Consider the following 23,820-nt stretch of genomic DNA (forward strand, 5'->3'; position numbering starts at 1 on the left):
GTTTTCGTATGGTTGGGATGGTATAGCGGGACTCTCAGTGCGTTGTCCTTCTTTTCCGGTCATATTTGACTAATTTACGCGGCAGCTTCACAAGACTCGAATTTCTTGCCTCGGCGGAACTTGCATAAACACCGCCGTTGGTACCAATCCCGTCAAATAGGACCACTGCAAATGAAGTTATCCCCCATGCTCTTATAGCCCGTTTGCTGTCGCCAACCAACTCCGCAAGATACTCAACTCATCGACTGCATCCGTATTGACTATTACTGGCAATGAACTCCTGGGTGTGGAGCTCTTGTTGCAAGGAGTTATGAAACACAGGACTGAGTTGGGAAGATCGCCTAGCCAAGTTGCAGGCACGTTTGGACTATCAGTCCTAATTAATTGCGTTGACAAATCTTTCGTGTCTAGAATACGAGCCCACAATGCCATGAATGTCCACTATTTATCAACGACCGTCGTCTGCGCAGGGCGGTATATCCAGAGGCAGCAGTAACTCGTGTTGTTCTTTGCGATGTCAATTGCAACTTCCTTGAAGACCTACGACCTCGCATGATGACCCTTCTCACTGCTCACCCTACCCCAACCTCTCCATCATGCCCTCCGACATCTTTTCCGTCCACACCTATAGTATTCTTCCCTTTCCGGCATTTCACATCATGACACGCTTTTGGTGCTTGATTTAGCTACGATACGACTCCTTTGCCAATTCGATTCATCCTCAAATAACTTGACCTCTTTGTGCATTGGTATTAAAAGGGGCGCTTACTTCAAGGACCACGATAGAACTTTAACTTGTCGTATTTGTTGAAAACACGTAGGTTTAGGTTACAGTTGGTGGTAGAGAAGTAAGAGCTAATCCCCACTGTAACGGCTAGGGCGGTAACTACCGCTGATCGTATGATGGCAAGATTTGATCAAGAAGTCGTGCGTGCAGGCAGTATCCATCCTTTCACTCTCCCCCATTGCAAGATATCGGTCTGCAATCTTCATCCTGGATCCACGCCACGAAATGCGCCATGGTAGATACCTCGTGGGCGTCCACGACCCGCGTCCGCGAGTTGGTTCGGATGGAAAGTGCGACATGAAGGGTGTATTGTTGGATGTGAAGCGGTTATCGGAACTGTCGGGCGCTGCGCGATATGCTGGTTTGTGGTGATATTCGTGGCGCGGAGGTTCATTGTGATGGTAGTGGTATGACGAGGGCCCGGGCTTTTGAGAGGAATGAGGATCTGGATAAGGCCACGGATACTGTTTGGGCTTCGCCTTCCACCCAGTTGCTTTCCCATTTCCACCTGCCTCGCGCCCGTGGCTGCCTGTGTCGTGGTCCCGAAGAACAAACTGCTGAGTGCGTGAGTCGAATCTGACGTTCATTCGGTGTCTTCCATCCGAGTGGGCTGTCCATCCACAATATGCGCGGTGGTCCTCGACCTTCTTCCAGGGCACGAATTCATTGCGATGAATGATTTGCACCATTGGTCCAAGTGGTGCGTGGTCACTAATGGAAGGTAGTGCTTGATCAACGAACCCAGCGAATTGCGTGGCGTCGACAGGGGCTAGCGCCGCTGGAGCCTTATACGAGCCGGGAACTTTGTGGTCTCTCCAATCGCACGCATAACGGCGCAGGTACCCTCCAAATCGTGCAGCGGAGTCAGGGTGCATGCCCCACTTTGCGAATTGCGCGGCCACGTTGGCAGGGCTAAGTTCGTTCATGGAGAGACGTCGATTATCCCATCGTTCGGGTCGAAACCCGTCGTTACTGATATGCAGTCCATGTTGTGTCACTAAGTTGGAATAGGCGCCATTCCAGCCGAGTACCACGACGAGTGCGCGCATTAGCATGTAATTGCCCGTAGTTTCATTCGATGGTTGATTGACCCGGTCGGGATAGGGTTTCAGTAGTTCCCACAGCAGTACACCCCAGGCGTGCGATAGGTCCACAGATTGCAATGGGTCGACAAAAGCACAGCCGGGGAATTCGACGTTGTGAAATTGCATGTAAGCCACCAGCGTTCTTGGGTTATCCCCAAAGGTAGGCATTGCCATATTATCGAACCAGGCACGACGATCGTTAGGTTTGGAGTTAGCAATAGCCACGTAGACGTCCCTCGCCCAGCGGGGGTGCGCATAGTTGTCGAGCATCATCGAATAGATCTCCGACATGTCGTCATTGGGCCGTCCTTGAGCATCCCATTGGGTTGCACGCCCGAGTACAACTTCACATTGGTGAAGCAGCACATATGATGGCGTTCGCAGTAGCGACGCAATAGCGAGTTGGTAGTCGTCAATGGACGCCGGAAAGCCCTGGTCATTTGTCCTCCACTTGATTGTGGCCCGTTCAGTCTTGTGTTGATTACGTTCCCAAGCCATAGACACGAGTGGGGGCGCCTGCTGGGGCTGACATTGAGTGATCACCGCGACCGATTCCTGGTCATCGTCAGTGTCCATTTGGACAATTTCGGCTGTGCTTACTGGCCCAATGGGCATGTAGCCAATAGGCGGGGTTAATCCCGTATTGCTAGGCTGTGCCTTATGACTGGCTAATTCGCGCTCCGCGATTTCGGCGCGAACTGTCGCCTGTGTGCTTTCAGCTCTCAGACGCTCGTTCTCTTCTTTCAGTCCGTCGATTTTTCCTTGAAGCGTGTAGACCTTAGCAAGGTGTTGTTGCGTTCGCACGTGTGCGATTACTTCCAGAAATCTGGGCAAGTTGTCCGGGGTCGACATATGCCCCACATAGTTCAAGCACGCTGTGCATGCATCGCTACTTTCGTCACCGCTCATCAGTGAGGAGCAAACAGGGACCTCATAATTGAGGTGGGCCTCGATCTCGAGTATGCCTACGTCCCTCATGGTCGCATCGGTGTCGCCTTTTTTGTCTATCAAATCCTGATTGAGAGCATGTTCGTTCGTCTCATTCATATTCTCAGCCATGCTCGCAGTAGCAAGCCGTATGAAATGGGAGTTGAGTCGTCGCTCGAAAATGAAGGTAGGAGAAAAACAGTCGAAGGTGAAGGTAAGAAGCAAAGTAAGCACTGACGATTTTACTCCTCAGTTGATGCCTAGTGCTTCTTTTCGGTTGCTCCCCCTTGCTTCTTTCCAGCCTTCGACAATTTGCGCCAAGAATTGACTCCATGCAGTGCAAAATAGTCATCTAGCGCAATGAGCAGCTTTACTGCCTGGAACGGCTCCCATGTTACATCGCCGTCATTCCAGCTTACCTCAAATTCGACTTTGCCTGTGGTTGTCCACCGATGCGCCTTGATATGGTCCACCATAACTTCAGCTTCATCGGGAGCTCCAAAGTCGTACCCTTCAGGCTTGTCCCGCGCTGGGAACATGGCGTCTGAGCTTTCAATATACGGTCGCAACATGCTGACGTGGAATCGGTTATGCACTCCGCGCTCTGCTAACACTGCAGGTAATTCCAGTTCATAGTTCGAGGTATGTGGAACTGCTCGCTGGACCCTATAAGGACCCACAAATTTCGGCAGTAGTTTGGATGATCTTGACTTTGGCAATGCTAGGTTCTTGGTTGATAGATATACCAACGTCCCTTCGGTGATCATCGGTTCCTCGCCCCGATGCTTATTCATCTGATAGGTATTGAAGACACGTGCTGCAATAATAGAGTCGTGTGCCTCAGCCAGGTTCAATAACGCTCTTTCTGCAAATGCGCGTACTCCAGCAGGGACTTTTTCCGCTCTCATCTGCCGGATCATTGCGGGCATATACCCATAGTTAAGGTCAAATGGTGCGTACCCTGTTGACGCGCAAACACTCGCATTGATTGCAAACTCCGTCATTGTAGTTTTTGCCTTCCAGTTTTTCTGGTCCGGGGCAATGAGTCCCCTGAGAATTTGTGCAATCGTCCTATTAACCCGCTCAGTCATCCCATCCGTCTGCGGATGAAATGCTGTGGACATCAACAGTTTTGCGCCCAGAATTCGGTGTACTTCTCGCCAGAATACTGACGTGAATTTAGAATCTCGATCCGATACTATTGACTCCGGAAGGCCATGCAGTCTTACTATCTCGCGCACGAACAACTCGGCTAGCTCTGTTGCCCTTGTCCGAGTGGTTATTGGTATTAGATGCACCATATTGGTCAAGCGGCAAAGTACGACCCACAGATAGTCGCTATCCTCTGACTGTGGGAATGGCCCAATGAAGTCCATGGATATTGACTGCCAAGGTCTGCTTGGTATAGGCAGTGAGTGCATTTTTCCCATTGGTCGCTTATTCTCGGTTTTTGTTGTTTGACACGTCTGACAACTGGAACAGAATGCGTGAATTTGCTTGGTCATCGACGGCCACCAGTACCATCGTCGAATGTAATCGCCTGTCCGTTGCGGACCTAAGTGTCCCAATATCTGGTGTGCCTGCTCCACAATCAGTCCATGTACTGATTTCTCCCCCATTTTCATCAGGAATAGACAACTTTGCAATCACACACTACATAGACTTGATAGCCGTGGTAGCCCGGTAGACAAGTCCCGTCATCTCGGGCGCTTGGTAGCACCCTGTCACATTCTGGTAGCAACCAGTAGCAGCTGAGTGGTGCACCAGTAGCATCTAATAGTTAATGATAGCCAAGTAGTCCACTCAATATTTCCGTCACAGAATGAAAAAATGGACAATAATTGTATAACAACAACTACAGAATACAGGCACTCTACATAGTGAGCGTGCAGCTGCTTCCGTGCCACCATGCACACCCTGCACTCGTCCAGTGCCCTCACCACCACCGCTGGCCCATGGGAGCGTCCAGCAGACGCTCTCGACAGTGGCGTGGAGGCGCTCTGCACGCGCTCTGTCGAGAGCGAGCTCATCGCGTTCGCTCAGCCTAGGGGGCGAGAAGGCCGGTGAGCGTCACAGGGGGTGTCCGCGGGGGCATATGGGGATAGAGGGCGGTGGTGGGGGCACAAGAGGAGTGTGGAGGGCATTCTTCATCGTTTGCGGGAACGGTACGGTCGATATGGCTGAAAATGAGTGAGCACATGCGCGAAGGGGGACCGAAGGTTCGTACCAAAAATCGTACGATTTGGCCGGCGAGAAAAAGAGCTATGGCCAGTTAGTATACGGCCAAATAATTAGAAAAAGGACAAACCAGGCCGAGGGGGTGAAGTGGATGAGGCTCAGACTCCAGAAGCGCAGTTCATGGGCATGCTCGGGTGGCCGTCGATGAGGGGGGAAGAGACGGCAGTGGAGGGGGGAAGAAAGAAGGGGGAGTCATTTGCCAGATGGCGCCATTTGATTTATGCTGCGGATCTTTGCCGATCCATCAATCACGTCAAATGGCGCCACCTGGCATGTGATCATGGACTTAGGCAATTTCTCAGAGTCTGGCATGGCCGTAGCAAGAGCAGAAAAGGCTTGCCTGCTGGTTAAAGTGCTGGATTACTGTTTACAATTCTACATAGTGACAAAATATAGATTTTGTGGACAAGTTGATCTTGCATCTGTTTGACATATCTATCAATTGCTACATAAATGCCCGCGCAGATCTACCAGCTGATATTATCAGCTACTTAGCGCTGCCTGAATTCTACTGATGCAACTGATGCTACTGATGCTACCAGGTCTATGGTGCTTAAAGAGGTGGTCTGGTAGCAAAAACACATTTCCTGATGTTGGCTTTCGGAATGCATACCACATCTTCACCACCACGGTTTTTCATATATATCACCTCATCTCTGACCCAAAAATTCCGATAGTCTCTTGGTGCTTTTAACACTTTTTGGAATACTGGGTCGTGTATGTAGTTGGCTTTTATTATCGTCAATAGCTCATCGTTTAGCTGCAGCGGCTGATTAACTGCTTCTTCGCGCGCTCGTGACTCGAACACTGTAGGGTCCTCCGCATTGCGCTTTGCATCTCCGTTCTCACCTGAACCAGCCGTTTGCTGTTCAATGAACTTCTCCGCCTCCTCATCTCGAGGTTCCATGCCTCGTTGCACTTTGATATCTCGAAGCCGTTGACTCCGTCGAACCCGTGGTGACTCTGCCATTGCTCTCAGCTCGACCACCTCCTGGCTACGATCCCATGGTAGATGGTCCATATCGGGGTCAAGTCTGATATCAGCGTTCGCAAATTCGCAACCGTTCATGCTCCAGTCGTCTGTTTCATGGTATCGCGACAGTGCATCTGCAACTTTGTTCAATGTGCCTTTGATATACCGAATATCAAAGTCAAATCGGGACAGGTATTCCATCCAACGCACTTGGCGTGGCGACAAGTTGCGCTGCGTATGGAAGAACTCCAACGCTTTGTGGTCCGTGACCACATGGAACCGATATCCCATGAGCTTATCTTCCCATTTTAGTAGGGCGTCTAAAACTGCAAGTGTTTCCTGCTCAAACACGCGATAATTATGTTGCGCAGACGTAAACTTCTTGGACATGAACCCTGCAGGTCGACAGTCCTGCCAATTGGGACCTTGCCCATAAACCGCACCAACTCCCGATACCGACGCATCGCAAATTACCCAGATGGGTTCATCGCTGTTTGGGTCGATAGGCTTCAGTACCGGCGTGCGGCAGCAAATGGTTTTGATGGAGTCAAAGCAGGACTGGTGTATAGGATGCCACGTAAATGGAGTACCATTCTTGCACATCCCCGACAGTGGTCCTGTATAAGCACTGATATCGGGCAAAAACGGGGCCAAATACTGAATAAGTCCGAGAAACTGTTGTACCTCATGGTAGTTCTGCGGTGTTCGCCAATCCCGTATGGTTTTCATTTTATCGGCATCAGCGTGTATTCCTGTGTCGTCAATGACATGCCCAAGACAATCTAATTTGTCGGCATATAATTCACATTTCTCTTTCTTGAGATAGAATCTGTTGGCCCGGAGCGTACCAAATACTTGGCTCAAGTGTTCTTCATGATCTTCAATGGAATCAGAGAACACAAATATATCATCCAAGTACACATGCACAAAGCGCCCGATAAATTCATGAAAAACCATAGTCATGATTCGTTGGAACGTCGCCGGCGCATTGCAGTCACCAATCTGCATAATATTACTGACATATGTGCCATAGATTGTGGCAAACGCAGTTTTGCAAACATCTTCCGCCACGATTCGAATTTGTTCGTAAGCATCGCTCATATCAATTTTCGACCGATACTTGGCTCGGGCACAGTCCAGCCTAATCTGATCCTGGTCTGGGAACGGCGTCACGTCTCTGAGCGTATTTTCATTGCGCTTTCTAGCATCAATCGCTGTCCGCAGCTTCCCTGTCTTCTTCGGAATGCACAGCATGGGAGCCGCTTGATCTGTTTGTATGGGCTCCCACCATCCCGCTCGCACATACTTGTTGATTTTATCCAACAACTGGGGTTTCAATGCATCTGGGCAACGGGGCAGATGGTAATGGTACACTTTGTTTTCGTCAATCAGGTTGATTCGGTGGTTGATCTTTCTTAGCGGAGGCATCTCTTCTGGTAATCCAGACATGATGTCCTCATTGGTCGATATCCATTGAGCGCGCAACCTAGGAATGTCCTCTGCCAACAATGGGCCAGTTGGTTGCTGCTTATGCCCTTGGTGTCTGTCCATCCTCTTCAACTGGGGGCGTCCTGATTCACGTTTTAGTATGTCTTCGCTGATCTGTAACCAGCTGTCTCGGATCGCGGGAATGTCTTCTTCGGTGGGTAGCGACCCTGTTTTCGCACATTCCTCGATTTGCACTGCTGCTGCTCGCGTAAATATCTCGGTGAGTCGTTCCGTCATGTCATTTCTCAGCTTCAGGTTCTGAGTAGATGGCGGGCGATTAGCCTTTGTTCTCGGCGCTCTCTGCTCTGGAGGCAGTGGTGGTTCGGGCTCCCCTTCCTTTGGCTGGGGTGGCACTCGATTGAATGCCTTGTCAAGTGGATCTGATCTTGGGTTCTCTGCCTTTGGCGTATAATATCGAGAAAACTCGTATACCAGTTCGGTATTCTGAGCAGCTAGTTGTGCGTCGACAACTGCTGCTTCTTCTAATGGACTTACCCACTCCTGGGGTAGAAATTTTCGTTCTAGTGCAGCAAACGTTTCTTCATCCACTACTTCTTCTACCATTGCACGATGTCCTTGTCGGCGATGCGGGGCCTTTGAATTGCCCGCCGTTGGGTTTGCAGAGATGACATTCTCTGCACCCACGAGTCATTGTCGGTTTGGGCTGGCCAACCGAGCGGATGCCCGACGTTCGATAACATCACGTTCATCCCGCTCCGACAGTGTTGGGCTGGGTTGGCCTTGAATGCGCACGGTATCCATTTCGAAGTCCAGCGAGATTTTATGCTCACGCATGTACTTAGTGCCAATAATCGCGTCGAATCGGTCAAGATTCACGATATCAAAGTATTGTTCCGACCGCAGTGGACCATATTGCACTTTCACGAACGTGCCATGGTTAATCTTCGCTTTGCTGCCTGCTGTACCAAGCTGCAATACCACTGGCGATTGAATTGGGAACACTTCCACCTGAGCAATTCTAGCAAAATCTGGGCTTAGTGCTTCGGTTGTGCATCCTGAGTCAAATAGCGTGAACGCCTTTTGGCCGTTGATATTCACAAACGCAGTGAGGCAATGATTTTCGCGTTTGGCTCGACTGGGTCGTTCGTGAACTTCCTTCGCTCGCTTTAGCGGCACTCTACGAGTTCCTGTGGCTGTCGCCGTTCTAGATTCATCAATTCTCGAGAAATACTCAAGTGAATCTTCAAAACTGGTATGCGCTTCATTCATATGCGTGAGTATTGCGCGTGCAAACACATCAATTTCCTCGTCCTCCAAATCTGCAATTGATTCATTGTCCTCCGTCTCGTCTGGGCTCTCGTCGGCCGTTTCATAGCCGTTATCTTCTTCACCGGACGAGTCGGATACCTCCAATAGCGGAGGACAGCCAGTCGTATCCTCGATCTCATCCATTTCTTCTTCTGAGTCGGATACTTGTTGTAGTTCGGGGCAATCGTCCTCTATCGATTGTGCTGTTTGCATATGATAACATGCAATCAAGTTTTCATCCTCCGAATGGTCAGACACCTCCTCATAGGTGTAATCTGAGTTGTATTCCGCCTCTTCGGAATTTTCTTCCGGCTGATCATCCGGGGTCACATGATCTTCTTCTTCTTCGTTGACCCCATCGTCCTCCTCTGTTGGGTTCGGACGCTCGTCATCTGCGCCATCGTCGTCTACATGCGCAGCTCGCATGAACTCGCGACGCTGCCCTTGTGATTGGAACCGGGGTTTCGGTCGGCTGGGCCGTTGTCCAGCTTCCCTGCTATTGGGTCTATCTCTAGGACTATCATCCTGCTTCCCATCGACTCCCTTCGCCTGCTCGTTCCGTCTTTTGTGCTGGTACCCTCCCCCATTCTTCCTGAACGGGATGAACGGTCGCTGTCGATTTTGGTCAATCGCGGCCATGCGTTGACTTGAATTGTCTTCAGCATCTTCAGCATCAAGGACAGCAGCTAAGCGAGGTGAATCTCGTTTCTCCTTTGAATCTCCCGCTAACTTGAAAGTATTTTCACTGTAGAAATTCATGGTGTTCATTCCATGCTCTACGACACGCCCAATATCTTTCATGTTCTCCAGGGAACAAATTTCTGGGTATGCGTTGCGCGCCAACATCAACCCGCGCATCTTCGCAGGCACCGTAGCCAAGAACTTGCGCTTGACCGAGTGAGCATCCGGCGGGAACATCATCCGACGAACGTTGGAGGTGAGTTCGTTGTACAGTCCATCCACTCCGAGTTCACTATTCCAGGTTATCTTGTCAAACGCCTTGGCTGACTGCTGTATTGCAGTGGACGATACGAATCGATCAAATATCGCAGCGAGAACGTGCACAAAATACCATTTTCGCGTTGTACGGTGAATGCCTGTCACTTCATCATCGTAGAACAACTTGGCTGAACCTTTTAGGTATAATCCATACATGTCGGTGCACTGGGTATCCCACGAGGGACCTGCCATACCGAGCATCTTGAAGTGTCGCAGAACACTTTTCATATGTTCTTCAAATTGCAACACGTCTGCCGACCCGCTATAGCTACTGGGTTGTGGGAGTTTCAGCCCGCGTACCTCGTCCAGAATCACTGCACTCTTGCAGGGTACCTGCAGACTTTCCTGCCAGGTACGGTACACCATCGAGTTCATCACAATCTTCCATTCGTGCAGCTGCTCAGACGGAACTCCCCCAATGACGTCGAACGCGGAAATAGTGGTTCGTGATATCATTTCTTTGGTATGTCGCAATTTATAGTCTGATAATTTATTCTCCTCATCTTCCCACAGGAATGGATTTCCGCTGTAGGGTATGCGATTGTCTGCGACAGGTATTTTTGGCCCACCTGACGCAGGCTTTTGCTTATCCGAGCGACCTGACTTCCCGCCGCGTTTATCGTCTTCCGATGACGAGTCACTGGGGTCATCTTTCGGGTCGGGCGGCCCGTTTATGGCGGTCCGCTTCATCGGCCTAGATCGCACCGGCTTTGCCTCACTCGTTCGCTCGTGTTTGGAGTCAGCGAGGTGAGCGTTTTTTGGGACTCTAATGTCAACCCATTTGCCATCTATTAATCGAAGCCCTTGGTCAGGGTAGCGCGTATTCGAGTTTGGATCGCGAGCTGCTGCGTCAGCGAACTGCTGCAATGCTTTGCGATCTTCAAATGAGGTTGGGGCCCAGTTAGGTTCTGACGGCTTGCGGTCACCCTCGGGATTTACATTCACTCTAGTTCTCAAATTGCGACCTGCCGGGACTGATGGTACAATTGGGCTGTATTTTTTGTGCACCTTGTCTACGGCCTCTTCATATTCTTTGGCCAGTTTCTCTAGCTCAACGGTCTGTGTATTATCCTCAATTTCAATCACTGTCGGCTCACGTCTTGCTTCTGCATAGTTGTCAGCCTTTTCGCGGTCTCCAGACCACAGTCTCTGCTGTGCCTGTTCCTCTGCATCTATCGCCCGGGCCAACTCTGCATCAGCTGCAATTTGAGCCTGAATTCGCTCTCGCGCTGCGATCTTGCGCTGAATTGTAACCCGGTCATCCGAGGTATTCTCGGGATTATAGTTAAGCAGATACTGATGCGCCGCTTTTAGAATCTCATCATCATCACTGTTTCGATTCAACTTGTCTGGCAATGACAGAGGGGGTGAGGTGGATCCTCCCGATGAGACAACTGCACGTTGTTTCTCCTCCCGGCGCCGTTGTCGCGTGCCTTCGCTCATCGATTGTTGTGACAGCGGTCTGGGAACATGACTTGCTGGTGCAGTTGGTCCTGTCCATGGCGTCGGCATCGGGCCAATGTAGGGGGGTACGACAGGAATGGGTTGGTATGGATGTGAGGGTGGATATCCTGGACCCCATGGGTTAACCATTGGTGGATACGGATTCCAGCTCATTGACGAATGAGGGGTATGGTACATTTCCGACCCCGTAAACGTGTACGGTGCATTACTAACATTATACATCGGTGACAACTGTGAATAGCTGAAGTCCACTTGCGGAGGTACCGGGGACTGAAACCTAGTGGCCGGATACAGTCTTTGCGGCGGTGCCTGTGTCGACTGTCCCAACGACATCGATGGTCTCAATCTAGGGGACACCGAGTGGTCAGAGACTTCATCAACCCTTGCTCTCCGATTATGCTGCTGCGCCATTGCATTCACCACCGCCATTTGGTCACCCGCATTGATGCGCGCGAGTACCGATGGTGTGCGTTGTATGGCAAACGGACCCATTGGGTTTGGCCTCCATTCACTACTCGCGATTGGAGCAATAAATGGAGACTCTGTTGCCGTGGTTCCGACTCTCGCCTCAGCAGACTGGTCCATGTTCGTTGGCGCGACGTTAAATTTGTCTGAGCTGTGCTCGCGTGAATTTATCGTCGTCAGCGTGGACCCAAAACTGTCCGTGCCGTATTCGTGCGGTGGTCCCGCACTACTCGGTTGCTCATACGAATCACTATGGGGTGACGACTGCTGAAGAGTTGGCCCACGCGCATCGCGTTCAATACGTCCGGTAGGTAGGTCGGCTTCTTCCTTTGGAAGATGACGATTAGATCGTCGAGGAGTGTTTGGGGGTTGGGATGGTGCCCGTTTGGACATTTCTGAACGCGACTCTGAGTGGGTAATGGAGAAAGGGTTCTGGGTGGTTAGACGCGCTCAAGTCGCGTCGTAATTTCGTTTCTAACGCAAGGTAAGTTCAAAAAAGTAAAAGGGGCGCTTACTTCAAGGACCACGATAGAACTTTAACTTGTCGTATTTGTTGAAAACACGTAGGTTTAGGTTACAGTTGGTGGTAGAGAAGTAAGAGCTAATCCCCACTGTAACGGCTAGGGCGGTAACTACCGCTGATCGTATGATGGCAAGATTTGATCAAGAAGTCGTGCGTGCAGGCAGTATCCATCCTTTCAGGTATCTACTTCATCTGCCTAACTCTTTTCATCCCAAAATATGCTGTGGATTGTACTTGTTGGAGATGCTTTTGCGCGCGGTAATAACTAAGTGCTTGGGGTGCTAGTGGGAACTATATGCGTTAAATGGGCAGCATTATGGGCTGAACTTTGCGGTGCTAACGACCTTCGGTCCTGTGGGTAGAAGTGCCTTTCGACGGAATTAAGCTGGACATGGTGCGAGTCTGAGTTTCCGGGTGGTGTCTTTTCAGGTTGGACATAGTATTACATCTGAGACGGTACCTACAGTACTATTATAACAATCTCAGTCAAACAAACATTACTGGGTCAAACGGTATCGGGTAGGCTATGAGTCGAATCTGGTGTTACGCCCATTGCCTGTGTACAAATGGCTCGGAGTGTCTACCCGCCATCTGCTCTAGTTGCCACGTCTGACGCCAGGTCATGCGGTCACGGTCATGCTCAATGCCCAAGAACGCTGAATATTTCCGACTACTCAGGGACTCTCGTTGTGGCGCATATGCGATGAAAAGCTTCAATCCACAAGAAACGGCATCGGCTACAGCATTGTGAACATCGAGTTGCCTGTCCCGGAGAAAGCACGCGCTGAATGAGTGTAGCTGGGCAACGTAGGGGGGGCAGAGCAGACGCTCGAGCGTTTAGGAAGTGCACAATCGCGTCGTCGGGTACGACAGATGTAAAATTGAATTCAAGATGGCTGAGCGCAGGGCAGATTGGGTTTACTGCTTCTGATTCGGGATTTGAAGTTGGGTGTGGATTGAGTGAGGTGAGGACATCGATTTTGTCACTGGGATCGCTGACTAAACGCAATCGTTCTACAAGCGGCACCAGTTGGAGACAGGAAGTGACTTGACCCGATGAGAGCCGTCTCATCGACAGTGCCAGCGACTGTATACTATGTCCTACCGCCTTCAGGAGACCGAAGGTTGTTTCGAAATCCATCCCAATATTAGAGCAGAGATCCAAGGTACGAAGATTTGGTAGCTGGAGCCGACGAATGGCTAGGAAGATTCTGGGTGTCGTCTCTATGTTGTGTGCATAGGTGGTTTTGAGTATGAGTGCTGTTAACTTTGGAAGTGCTGGTCCATGACCGCCCTGAGTGTCAGACTGGTCGATGATATGACTGCCTAGAGATAACTCTAGACGTTGGAGGGACGTGCATCGGGCCAGGAATGGGAACGGGAAAGGATCGGTGCCAACATCGGCAGCTGGTAGGATGTATAGGTCGAGCTCAACAAGAGCTTCCCAGCCAATGGTACTAGGAAGGGTGGCAATTGTACTGCGGATGTTGAGTGCGCGGAGGCTTGGTGTCGACAATATTTCGAATTTGTTGGGTATTGGGCTATTCGTAATAATCTCGAATTTCTCAAGCTGGGGCACGTCGTTGGCCTTCAATTGAAGAAGGGCGTCCACTTCCAAGGGAGCGAACGCTAGAAGTTTCATGTTACGCCAACGACTGGTGACTGAGAGCAGCGTAGATAGGTATGGGGATACCACTGGACGGTGCGAAGACCGCATTAAGGAGGCAGCCCGAGCTTCTGCTAGTGATTGATAGTCTTCAGACAGCATCTGGTAGGCATGGGTGCTGATGTCTATGGGGACAGCACCTCCTCGTTTAAGCCACTGCGTCAATTGGGCGACCACAGGTGTCTGTATAACAGCATCCTGGGGGGAACCGGGCGTTAGGGTGGGAACAACGAGATGCATTTTCGACCAAAGACGTGGGGTGGTCATGGCAAGGCCTCGCCAATGGCTGCAGATATTCGCAATGAGCAATGGGCCTTCGCTGCCATGGACTGCGGCGTTTCGTTCCTCGGGGAGAGTGTGAAGAAAGATGAGGCGAAGTAGATCGTCGGGCATTCTACGCATGGGCGACAGGAGTGCTGCGTGGGGAGCAATGAAGCTTTCAAGCTTGCTGCGTGCTTGGAGAGCGGATTCGAGCATTTTTCGGAGGAGAGCAACTTCTTCCTCTAGTTTGGCATGTTTGGCACGGTGTGGAGCAAGAAAGACACGAATCTCGTTGTATTGTTGATCGCTAGGGACAGCGTTGGTGTAAAGAATATGTTGGAAGGGTGAGGATTCCATGGGCAATCCTACGACCGAGCCCGAAATGTCGTGGTTGTCCATCTATCTGAGAAGTGTCACACTTCTTTCCTTGACCACGACCACTAGCACGTATTCCGGCTCTCCACTGTCCCGCCAGCTCCCCAGATGACATCTCTGCCTTCCAAGGAACGAATGTAGATGCGCAGATGAGTGAGGTTGGGCCCAGACATCTTGAACTTGAAGTTGAAGGTGCATCCACTGACAACTTGTTTTTCACTGCATCCTGATGTTCCATCTCCAGCCGGCGACCAATAACTCGGTTACTTAGCGGTGAAGGACATAGGATCTCAGATCTCAGAGTTCTTCTCGTTGTGGCGCTATAGTACGGATCCAAGATCCTTCACCAACGACGACTGCTGGGACCTCATGTGGCCGGCTTCAGTGCGTTATTGACCTCTCTTCCAGTTATACTGGCTGACGGATCCACTCGTCAGCTTCACAAGCAAGTTCACAAGACGAATGTCGCTGTGGACGGACATAACTAGAAGACCGCCGCTGGTCCCTTCCTTTCGCAGCATATCGGACCACTGCACACGAAAAGAACTCGTTGTATCCAAAGACCCCCCGTGTTTTTGCAAGGGCACCACCAACGGCAACACTAGTCCGACCGCGAGCGCGTCCTTTCCCGCCGCCAATCTACGAGTTCCTGCAACAATGCCCTGCTTGTGTCGTCCTTCATGCCCCGGTTGTCGACTCTCTTTTTGGTGGGCAACGCTTGAAGAGCCGAAACTCGTGGGCCAGCAGTCACTCTAGATGCCAGTGTACACCGGTGTGTATTTCTTTTCCTCCTAGAATCTCTCCATTGATCTTTTCATCCAGGTTAGATCGCCTTCTTGACCGTTTCTTACCAACCGGAACCTTTCGAATGTGTCGGACGACTCTCCCTCGATTGCATCGCCACATTCTGCTGCCTGAGACATGACGTCAGAGGACCGGTCTCAGACATCTTCCCCAAATTCCGCTATCCGTTCCAGAATCCCATAAAAGCTGCCCCAGAGCAGACCACATCCTTAACCCAAACCACTACCACATCTCAAACAACAGCTACATTAACTCAAATATGCTCGCATCCTACTCTACCCGCGCTGTTGTTCCCCGCAGCGGCTTCGTACCATTAGGCGGCCGTCGGGTATCCGTTCCTGACATGTCCTCACCATCATCGTCGCCTTCTTCACTACCAAACCCATCTCGTATTCGCAGACGATCAGTCGACGTCGCAAAACGGGTGGCCAGCTCTGTCGCTGCCGCCGTCAAACCCACACCCATGCCATATGTCGAGCCTGTGTTTGGCCTGCAACGACGATCGCTGGGAGCTATTCCGATGGAGGAGCTCCGCCCTGCAAACTACCTTCCGATGCAAGTTGCACTATTCAAAGAAGTTGGGTTGTTAGAACCAGATGCGGATGTCAGGCTTGCGGTATTGGCTTTACTGTAAGGCCACAGATGTGATCACTACTTATCGTAGCGGGGACGATTACCATGACTGTCAATACCTTTCATCTTGTTCAAGTTTTCTTATGTTGCAATAAACAATAACAACTGTTTGTGTTTGGTATCAGTGAAAGCATGGCTCATGGTCTCTAAAGTTCTCCCAGTCCAAGACATCTCCTATAGTGATCCTTCCACCTCTGACTCGGATCTGTCCCTCCTTATACCGCCTTGGCTGGCTTAATAGAATGTAGCGCCGGCAAAGACGCTGTCAAAGCAGCCTGGCGGGCCATGAGCTCAAACTCCAACAACTTAACCTACGATACAGCACTAGAACGTCGAGGAGAAGAAAGATCGTGAGTGAGCAGTCAAGGCAGGGATCTGGCAATAAATCGGCCCCCGGGCCAAAAGTCTGACTGATGCTTGGAAATTGGCGGACGTGTCCGATAATCAAGTGGAAACCACAGAAAGTAGCGCAGAATGCGTCGACTCGGAATTCGATAGAAGTAATTCAGAAGCGGCATAACATTATTACAGAATTCCTTGAATACCCAGCAATTGTACATATATATCCTAGCACCAAGGACGAGTCAGAAACCAGAAATTGAAAGGAAATATTAGCACATACAATCAGTGACCATCCTAGGATGTTAAGTTTGTCAGTGTTCTCCTAAACACGCCATCTCTCCCCCCAGGGTCATCTCAAATATCGTGTTGATTCGGATATGTCGAGAAGCGCCGAAATAACACTCGTATAAGCAGCGAAAGAGGCACTGCGCCAAAATCTGCAGCGTTTCCAGCTCTGGGGCAGCGAAGCATGCACTAGAACTCTATTCTTCAACACAGCATACACCTTTGCCGTCACTCGTAGGTCCTATGGGCGAGGAAAAGGCGACAATGGCGCGAAAGAAGTCGCGCGAAAGAAGGCCTCCAACGAGTACCTTGTGCTCCAAACTAGTGGGAAAAAAGAATTGGGTGGGTGCTTTGCATGCCAAGGCACAACGGGATATGGTCGGTTAAGACAGAACTGCTCTGGTGGTGGAGTAGTGAAGTCGCCAAATCGGGTAGCAAAATGCGTGACGTGACGAGCGTGACACCGCCAAAAAAAGATCGAGGGGAAAAGGACGATTTGTAGTCGGGAAAGAGGTTGGAGGTCTTTGGGCTGCAATATTTGGGTGTATATGGTGGTCAAGGTCGAGAAGGACAATGATATTCTCCTGCATCCCGCAATTGAAGCAACCGAGGAGGACGCAAGTTTCGGCGTCGTGTGGAGTGGTTGGTGACAACACGAAGCGCGGGGAAGTGGAGTCGGAGAGCGGACAGTTGAGGGTTATTACGATGTAAACAACTGGCCTTGGTAGTTAACAACTATACAGGTCAATGAGCGAAGCACACACCCAACTTCCAAGATCTCGCTATATCAGCATCCAGGACTGTCTTAAGCTTGAGGGTCAAGACAAGGATGTAGAGGTGCCCCGGAATGCGGTGACCGTGAAGATTTCGGCATGGGGCAGTGGGATAGCGGCGAGAGGATCGTGTTGTGTCACTGCGAGGACGCCAGGAAGATATCGGACCTGTTATCACCGCCCAAATGTATGTTAATGTTGTTGGCTAGACCAGGTTGGTGCCGTCGTTGTTGTCAGAAGAGCTCGGGGTAAGCCAGCTGCTGCCAATAATATTGTAAGAAAACAGCAGAGAGTCATGGCACCGCGGGCGCACCTAGCAGGCTTGACCTTCAGCCCTCCACCATTCGTGGCGTGCGGGAAATTTTCTCTGCGGCGCCAGTTTTCTCGGTCAGACATAGAAGCTAGCATATCTCGTCGGCGGTTGGGAGAATGGGAGCCACCGCTTGGGGGAAAATAGTCGCGTTTGTGGTGGTGGTGCGGAACAGAAGCAGAAAAATGTGACAGTCGAATCACTCGGTCGGTCAGTCCTCGGCACCAAATATTTCGAAACTTGAACCGTGCGGGTGTGGAAGCTAAAACCTGAGTGCCCCATAGTTAGTGTGTTCTTTAAATGGTGCTTTTTGAGAATGGAGCCTACCGCGACTAAATATCAAAAAAGAAAGAATCCAAAACATGCTCGTTCGTGCACATGTAAGACGGAGACGAGACGAGTTAGATGATTTCATTGCCTCGCATACGGCTCTCATTAGGAACATCCCAATCTACCCACTCTCGCACCCTTCTTATCTGTTTCCTGTGCTTTTCCACCAGCGCGTCCGTTTCTGCCCCCCACATTTCCACAGGGCTCGTCGCTCCATATATCCCATTTTCGTGTCTCGTCGCCTCCTTGCGCTCCATCACGACCACGTTCTCGGGCGTAAGGGCCATGGCCGGGTCCCAACTGAGAGCAAAATCAATGAGGCACAAGTAAAAGAGCAGCCACTAACCGCACAAGGGTGGGTGTAGTCGGTACCGGGTGTGGAGGTATAATGGAGCGACCACGATGGATGTCTTCGAATATGAGCGCGACGTCATCTTCGTCGATAGGCAAACGTCTGTGACTGGGATGAGAAAGATGCGGCGAAAACGGGAATACGCACGGGACCACACCCGGCTCCGCGCCGCTCCTCTTTGCCTCCCTGCCCTGCAGGTCCCGCAACAGCTTTTCGTACACTTTCCGCCGGTTCTTGACGGGTAATGGATTCGGTATGGGCTTCCCGCCGATCTCGGCCAGTACATACGTAGCAGCGTTGAGCCCGAATATGGCCGGCAACGGCCCCAGAACAGGCAGCACCCGGACGCGAAACTCGTCCATCACACCCAGCTCCTGGACCTTCCCCTTCGCAAACTCCTCTTCGGGCAGCGGCAGCAGCTTGACATCGCCAGGCACTTCGGTGGAGTATACGACCGGAATACCCGAGGGTACGCCCAAGCTGCGCAGCCGCCGCCGAACCGCGCGGGCAAGCGGGTCGTAAATCGTGTTGGCGATGTCCGCAATCTGGATGCGTGTGGGGTCGGTTTTGGCGCCCGCGCCCATGGAGGAGAAGACGGGGATATTGTGGGAGTGACAGTAGTGGAGCAGGTCGACTTTGGTCTGGATGTTGTCAATAGCGTCTGGAAATTATCAGACTGCGGAATAACAAGCGAAAGAATTCGAATACCAATGACCCAGTCCGCCCCGTCCAGCAACTCCTTTCCTCCGTCGTCATTTTTCCAGAGTTCAGTGCGAGTATCGACCTCCACCCACCGAGAGAACTCTCTTAGCCTCCGCGCAACACATGCTACTTTGGGTGTGCCCACATCCGAAAGCATGGCAGTGGCATGCCTGTTGAGCGACGACAGCGTAACATAGTCGAAGTCAATGAGTCGGATATGAGAAATGCCGCTAGCAAATTGCGTCAGTTTCTCGGGAAACAAAAACCCTCTGAACTCACGAGCGGACAAGCATTACCGCCGCCCAGCTACCCACCCCACCGCATCCCACGACCACTACCCTTGCTTTCCGTATCCTTGCCATCGGTTCTTCCCCGAAAAACGCGTAGTTTCGCGCCAGCTGCTCCCTGATGAGGTGCTCGGCATAGGCTTCGCCACCAAGTCGGATATGCGGTTCTTCTATGTCTTCCGGGACTGGAGACCCATGTCTGGTGGCATTTTTCGACCCAATAATACTCCGCAACGCATCGCCCTCAAGCTCTCTCCGTCTGTCCTTCCTCCGTCGTTTGTCCAGCAGCGAGTAGCCTGAGAAGAGAGCAGCTGTGCCAAGAGAGGCAGCGAGCGCAGTGAGTATGAGGTGCTGCTTGTGTGTCGAGATCTGAATATGAGACTGGAGTGAAGCAAGGTCAAAGGGCATGAGGGAGAAGAGGAGGAAAGATTTTCGTGACGTAACACAGGTGGTCTGATCGGCACTTCTCTCTCATCCACCTCCATGTTTGTCGAGCTTCCCGTCGAACTCGAGGGCAAAATCTTTGAGCTAGCCTTCTTGCAGAATCCGCTGGACATTCTCTCATTGCTGCTCGTCTGCAAGCGCATATACACATGGTAAGGGTCACTATCTGAGGACTCGATACCTGACTCCAAGTTCCTGATTGCAGGATTGAACCTTTGCGCTTCCGGACGGTCAGACTGAACGATTCTGCTCATTCACATGCATTTATGTCCGAACTACGCTGCAAGCCCGCCGCCTACTTCGAGCGACACGTTAAATCTCTCATGCTCGAGTCTGACTTCAAATGGACACTTGATGATGTCTGCGAAATTATGGGCAAGTGTCAGGGTATTATACACTTCGGGACGACGTACCGCTTCAACGAGCCCATACTACTGGGCATGTTGGCTTCCATGCGAGTCAGGAGTCTGACTCTTAGTCTGGGGCCGTTGTTCGCGTTTGTCCTCAGACCTATCGATTCTGGTCACGCAGCACTGGCCCATACCACCCACCTTGTCCTCCACGACAAGCTTCTGTCCGGAGAGCTACTCTTACAGCGGGTTCATGACGCGCTGCCTGGGCTTCCTGCATTAACACATCTGCGGCTGAAGCTCCACTATCGAAGCCAGTTCCATGATTTCGCGATGCTGCTCAAATCCTGTCCTCGACTGCAAATCCTTCTTCTCAACAGTGACAGTAACAACTCCCTGGCATGGACCCACCTCACATTCTCGGACCCCGACCCCCGTTTGGTTGTGAGCCGAGAACCGTTCGCATATTCTGACTTTTGGAAGGATTGGGAGGTCAAGGCTCGGGGTGGAATCGATTTATGGGCCAGGGCAGAAGATTTCGTGGCTCAGAAACGAGCTGGCTTGGTGGAAAGTGCGTTTCCCTTCCCCTATGAAGTATCACATGTGTCTCATACTTGATTTCAGTGACGGATATATGGCTCCCGTCCGAGTCAATCTAAAGCTTTTGCTTCCGAATCAGGGACCACCACAGCAATTTCTAACTACTACATTGTCACGTTCTTCACGCCCCTTTAAGCGCCACACGAACGTGGGATGCAATGCTGATCATGATATCGTTGTCTATGAGGCTGAGTCCCAGGCTCTCGACTGCTCGCTGGCAGGCTGAAAACCACAAGGTAAGCTTGCCGATTCGCTTGTCTACTGCCTCACTAAGCCGCAGCTTACGGACGTGTTGTTCGTTTTCATATCGCACATTCCTTCCTCATGTCATTTTGACCCCGCGACGTCGAATGACCAATACGACGATGTTATCGGTGATTCCATGAGCCTTCTTGCACAGAGACGCCGGTCGGCAACAGACTGTCGGATTGCCATCGCGTCAATTTCTAGCCGGCGGGATACCCGCATCGAACGACGAAAATCGAAAGATAGTGTGTCGATCCGTTCAAAGATTCCGTTGAAACATTTCGGCGCCCATTGTCTGGAATACTCACAACCTATGCAGCGCCATTGTATCCTCTTACGTGTTCATATGGCGGGCCAACCCACTCACCGACGCGGATGCCGTTTGTTACTCGACTTCCGCGTTATCGTGGATGACTCACGCCTTCTCGTGTCCACGACCGGGCTCCGTAATCTTTGGCGGTGGTATTTAATGCTCGACGTTGCTCTTCCACCACCCACAGGCTCTCCTTACAAGTTCGCTCCACAGTTTTACCATGCACCATATCTTGACTCTGCTGCCACCCGCCTGGGGACATGCAGTCAGCTATCTCCACCTTGCCATCCAAATGCTCAAGGCAGACCCAACGCTGGTAATCTCTATCGTACAGCATAACCTCGTCGGTATGGTCTCGGTCATTCCAGAACTTAGGTCACTAAAACTAATCGGAAACTAGTTGCACAGATGGAGAAGGAATTAGCCAGCTGTGCTTACGATACATCGCGGCTGAGGATACTGGGTGTGGGCAATAAAGAGTGTGTCTCATCATCCCTCAGTCCAAGGACCCGTAGCTAATGAATGCGCTCCGCCAGTACCGTGTTCAGCCCAACCGCCATTGACCAAATGCTCAAAGAGCTCCTCGGCGGGTGGACTAATGCTCTTCCTGAGCTGGCCATCGGAACTCCGCAATGGCCAAAGCCCCAGAGCATCCATGTTCGTCTTATGGTTATCGACTCCACTTGCTAGCTCACGTTACGGTCACTTTGCAACCAGTTCGACTTTACCGCAGGCGGAATGCTTGTGCGGGAAAGTAAAGCAATCATGGGCCCGACCTGCAAGATACTGATGTGGTTCGCCACGGCCGGTCTCACTCTCAAAGCCCACATCAACGACTACGACTGGTCGGAGATTTGCGAAACGATTTATGCGGATGAGAGTCGGCGAGCAGGACGAACGAGGGAGGAAATTGGCATTGCCGTGCGTTCATCGCTCAGTCCAATCTCGCCGAAAGCTGACTTGAACCTCCTAGATCGCCACGGCTTGCAATGGCTCAGACAAGGTGCAAGGCGTTGTGGTCAGAAACCCTGGTGCACCGGATATGTACGACTATGAACGTGTTTCGCTGGCCGCTGGCGTCCCCCGCATCAACTTCCTGGTCTTCACTGCGGCCATGGACATGGCGAGGCTTGTCGACGGGTATATACTCTGTTCTGGCGCGTTCTTCGAGCCCGTCGGCATTCCCCACCTCCGCGAGTTCTACAAAAACAAGGGCCAGGAAATCTTTGCCATCGGCCTCCAGTCGCACGAGAGATATTTCACCGAGCAGCCAGAACCGACGCCGATCTCAAACGAGACGGTTAAAGGCTTCCTTGACGCCGCCTTGAGAAACTACGGCAAAAATTCTGCACTTTACATATCATTTGGGTGAGCGCTAGCATTGCTATCAGAAAAAGGCTCTCAAGCTAGTAGTTCGCTGTTCTTTCCAATAGCGACACCGAAGCACGTCGAGGGCCTCATTGATACTCTACTTTCCTTGGACCAACCGTTCCCCTTCATCTTCGCATTGGGCGGAGCCATGGCATCCCTTCCCGCCGAAACAATCGAACGCGTGAATTCCAGCGGCAAGGGTCTTATCTGCGCCTTCTGGGTCGAGCAAAGGGCCATTCTGCAGCACGAGGCGGTCGGGTGGTTTTTGACACATGGCGGCTTCAAGTGCGTCGTCGCATCGTGGAGGCCTCCCGCTAATAACCTCTCTAGCTCAATCACAGAGTCGCTGCTGCTAGGGCTGCCGTCCATTGTCTGGCCAGCGGGTGCCGAGCAGCCCGTCAACGCAGCCTTCTTATCCGCCGAACCCAACCCTGTGGCCATCGAGCTCCTACAGGTATACTTTCTTCCTTTGAACATTAAGTGCTGCTTCACCAAGGACGCAGATTCGCACTGGTGCCCAAGTGGGACCGTCCCTCCGGCACGGGGACAGTGTCAAGATTACAGGGACGGTCGATGATGCGGTGAAGGAGTTCCGGAGTGTCTTTGCGGATGCGCGCGGAGAGAAAGGCGAGCGTCTCCGAGAGAATGCAAAGATGATGGCCCAGCGTATTAGAGAAGGGCGGCGCGGAGAAGCCGCCCGAGAAATCGAAAGGTTGACCAAGTTCGGCCTCTAATAGACTACTACACATAGTCTATAGTAGACTAGTTACACATTATAGAGCTCGAGCACATGAATCACTTATTGTTGTACATATTAAGCTGAGGCGGTATGAAGAGGGACAGATTCAGAGGTTGTAGGTATTAGTGATGCTATTGCACTCGACATGATCGCTTTGGGAGATGTCTTGGACTTCGAAGAGATTTCATGAGCCATACTTTCACTGATACCAAACGGTTGTTATTGTTTATTTGAAACATAAGAAAACTTGAACAAGATGAAAGGTATTGACAGCCCTGGTAATCGTCCATGCGAGGATTAGTAGTGATCACATCTGTGGCTTTACAGGAGAGCCAATACCGCAAGCCTGACATCCGCATCTCGTTCTAACAACCCAACTTCTTTGAATAGTGCGACCTGATCAGATCGCGGGAAGAGCA

At 51.3% G+C, this 23,820-nt stretch overlaps 6 protein-coding genes across 6 annotated transcripts; 2 read left to right on the plus strand and 4 right to left on the minus strand.

Annotated features, from left to right (window-relative positions):
* Positions 1 to 3,059: 3,059 nt before the first annotated feature.
* MIND_00802800 (Transcription factor) lies at positions 3,060 to 3,371 on the minus strand (the record flags this gene model as incomplete). Its single annotated transcript, XM_037364707.1, has 1 exon — positions 3,060 to 3,371. One exon carries the CDS (start codon positions 3,369 to 3,371, stop codon positions 3,060 to 3,062), a length of 312 nt encoding a protein of 103 aa, XP_037217949.1.
* A 4,775-nt stretch (positions 3,372 to 8,146) lies between these two features.
* On the minus strand, positions 8,147 to 12,088 carry MIND_00802900 (Transposon Tf2-12 polyprotein; the record flags this gene model as incomplete). The annotated part of the gene is made up of 1 exon (XM_037364708.1): positions 8,147 to 12,088. One exon carries the CDS (start codon positions 12,086 to 12,088, stop codon positions 8,147 to 8,149), a length of 3,942 nt encoding a protein of 1,313 aa, XP_037217950.1.
* An 800-nt stretch (positions 12,089 to 12,888) lies between these two features.
* Positions 12,889 to 14,544, minus strand: MIND_00803000 (F-box domain-containing protein; the record flags this gene model as incomplete). Its single annotated transcript, XM_037364709.1, has 1 exon — positions 12,889 to 14,544. One exon carries the CDS (start codon positions 14,542 to 14,544, stop codon positions 12,889 to 12,891), a length of 1,656 nt encoding a protein of 551 aa, XP_037217951.1.
* A 3,524-nt stretch (positions 14,545 to 18,068) lies between these two features.
* MIND_00803100 (ThiF domain-containing protein) lies at positions 18,069 to 19,755 on the minus strand (the record flags this gene model as incomplete). Its single annotated transcript, XM_037364710.1, has 5 exons — positions 19,331 to 19,755; positions 19,058 to 19,281; positions 18,497 to 19,010; positions 18,344 to 18,451; positions 18,069 to 18,297 (listed from the first exon to the last, which is right to left on the minus strand). The coding sequence occupies exons 1-5, from the start codon at positions 19,744 to 19,746 to the stop codon at positions 18,069 to 18,071; spliced, it is 1,491 nt and encodes a 496-aa protein (XP_037217952.1). The 5' UTR covers positions 19,747 to 19,755.
* Positions 19,756 to 19,821: 66 nt separating this feature from the next.
* On the plus strand, positions 19,822 to 20,791 carry MIND_00803200 (uncharacterized protein; the record flags this gene model as incomplete). The annotated part of the gene is made up of 3 exons (XM_037364711.1): positions 19,822 to 19,934; positions 19,988 to 20,703; positions 20,757 to 20,791. 3 exons carry the CDS (start codon positions 19,822 to 19,824, stop codon positions 20,789 to 20,791), a joined length of 864 nt encoding a protein of 287 aa, XP_037217953.1.
* A 693-nt stretch (positions 20,792 to 21,484) lies between these two features.
* Positions 21,485 to 23,396, plus strand: MIND_00803300 (uncharacterized protein; the record flags this gene model as incomplete). Its single annotated transcript, XM_037364712.1, has 8 exons — positions 21,485 to 21,638; positions 21,692 to 21,770; positions 21,828 to 21,948; positions 22,009 to 22,212; positions 22,265 to 22,659; positions 22,705 to 22,947; positions 22,993 to 23,116; positions 23,166 to 23,396. Exons 1-8 carry the CDS (start codon positions 21,512 to 21,514, stop codon positions 23,394 to 23,396), a joined length of 1,524 nt encoding a protein of 507 aa, XP_037217954.1. The 5' UTR covers positions 21,485 to 21,511.
* Positions 23,397 to 23,820: the final 424 nt, after the last annotated feature.

This window comes from Mycena indigotica, assembly GCF_014461135.1.
Source record: "Mycena indigotica strain 171206Taipei chromosome Unknown Mind.scaff0007, whole genome shotgun sequence".
Taxonomy (NCBI): Eukaryota; Fungi; Basidiomycota; class Agaricomycetes; order Agaricales; family Mycenaceae; genus Mycena; species Mycena indigotica.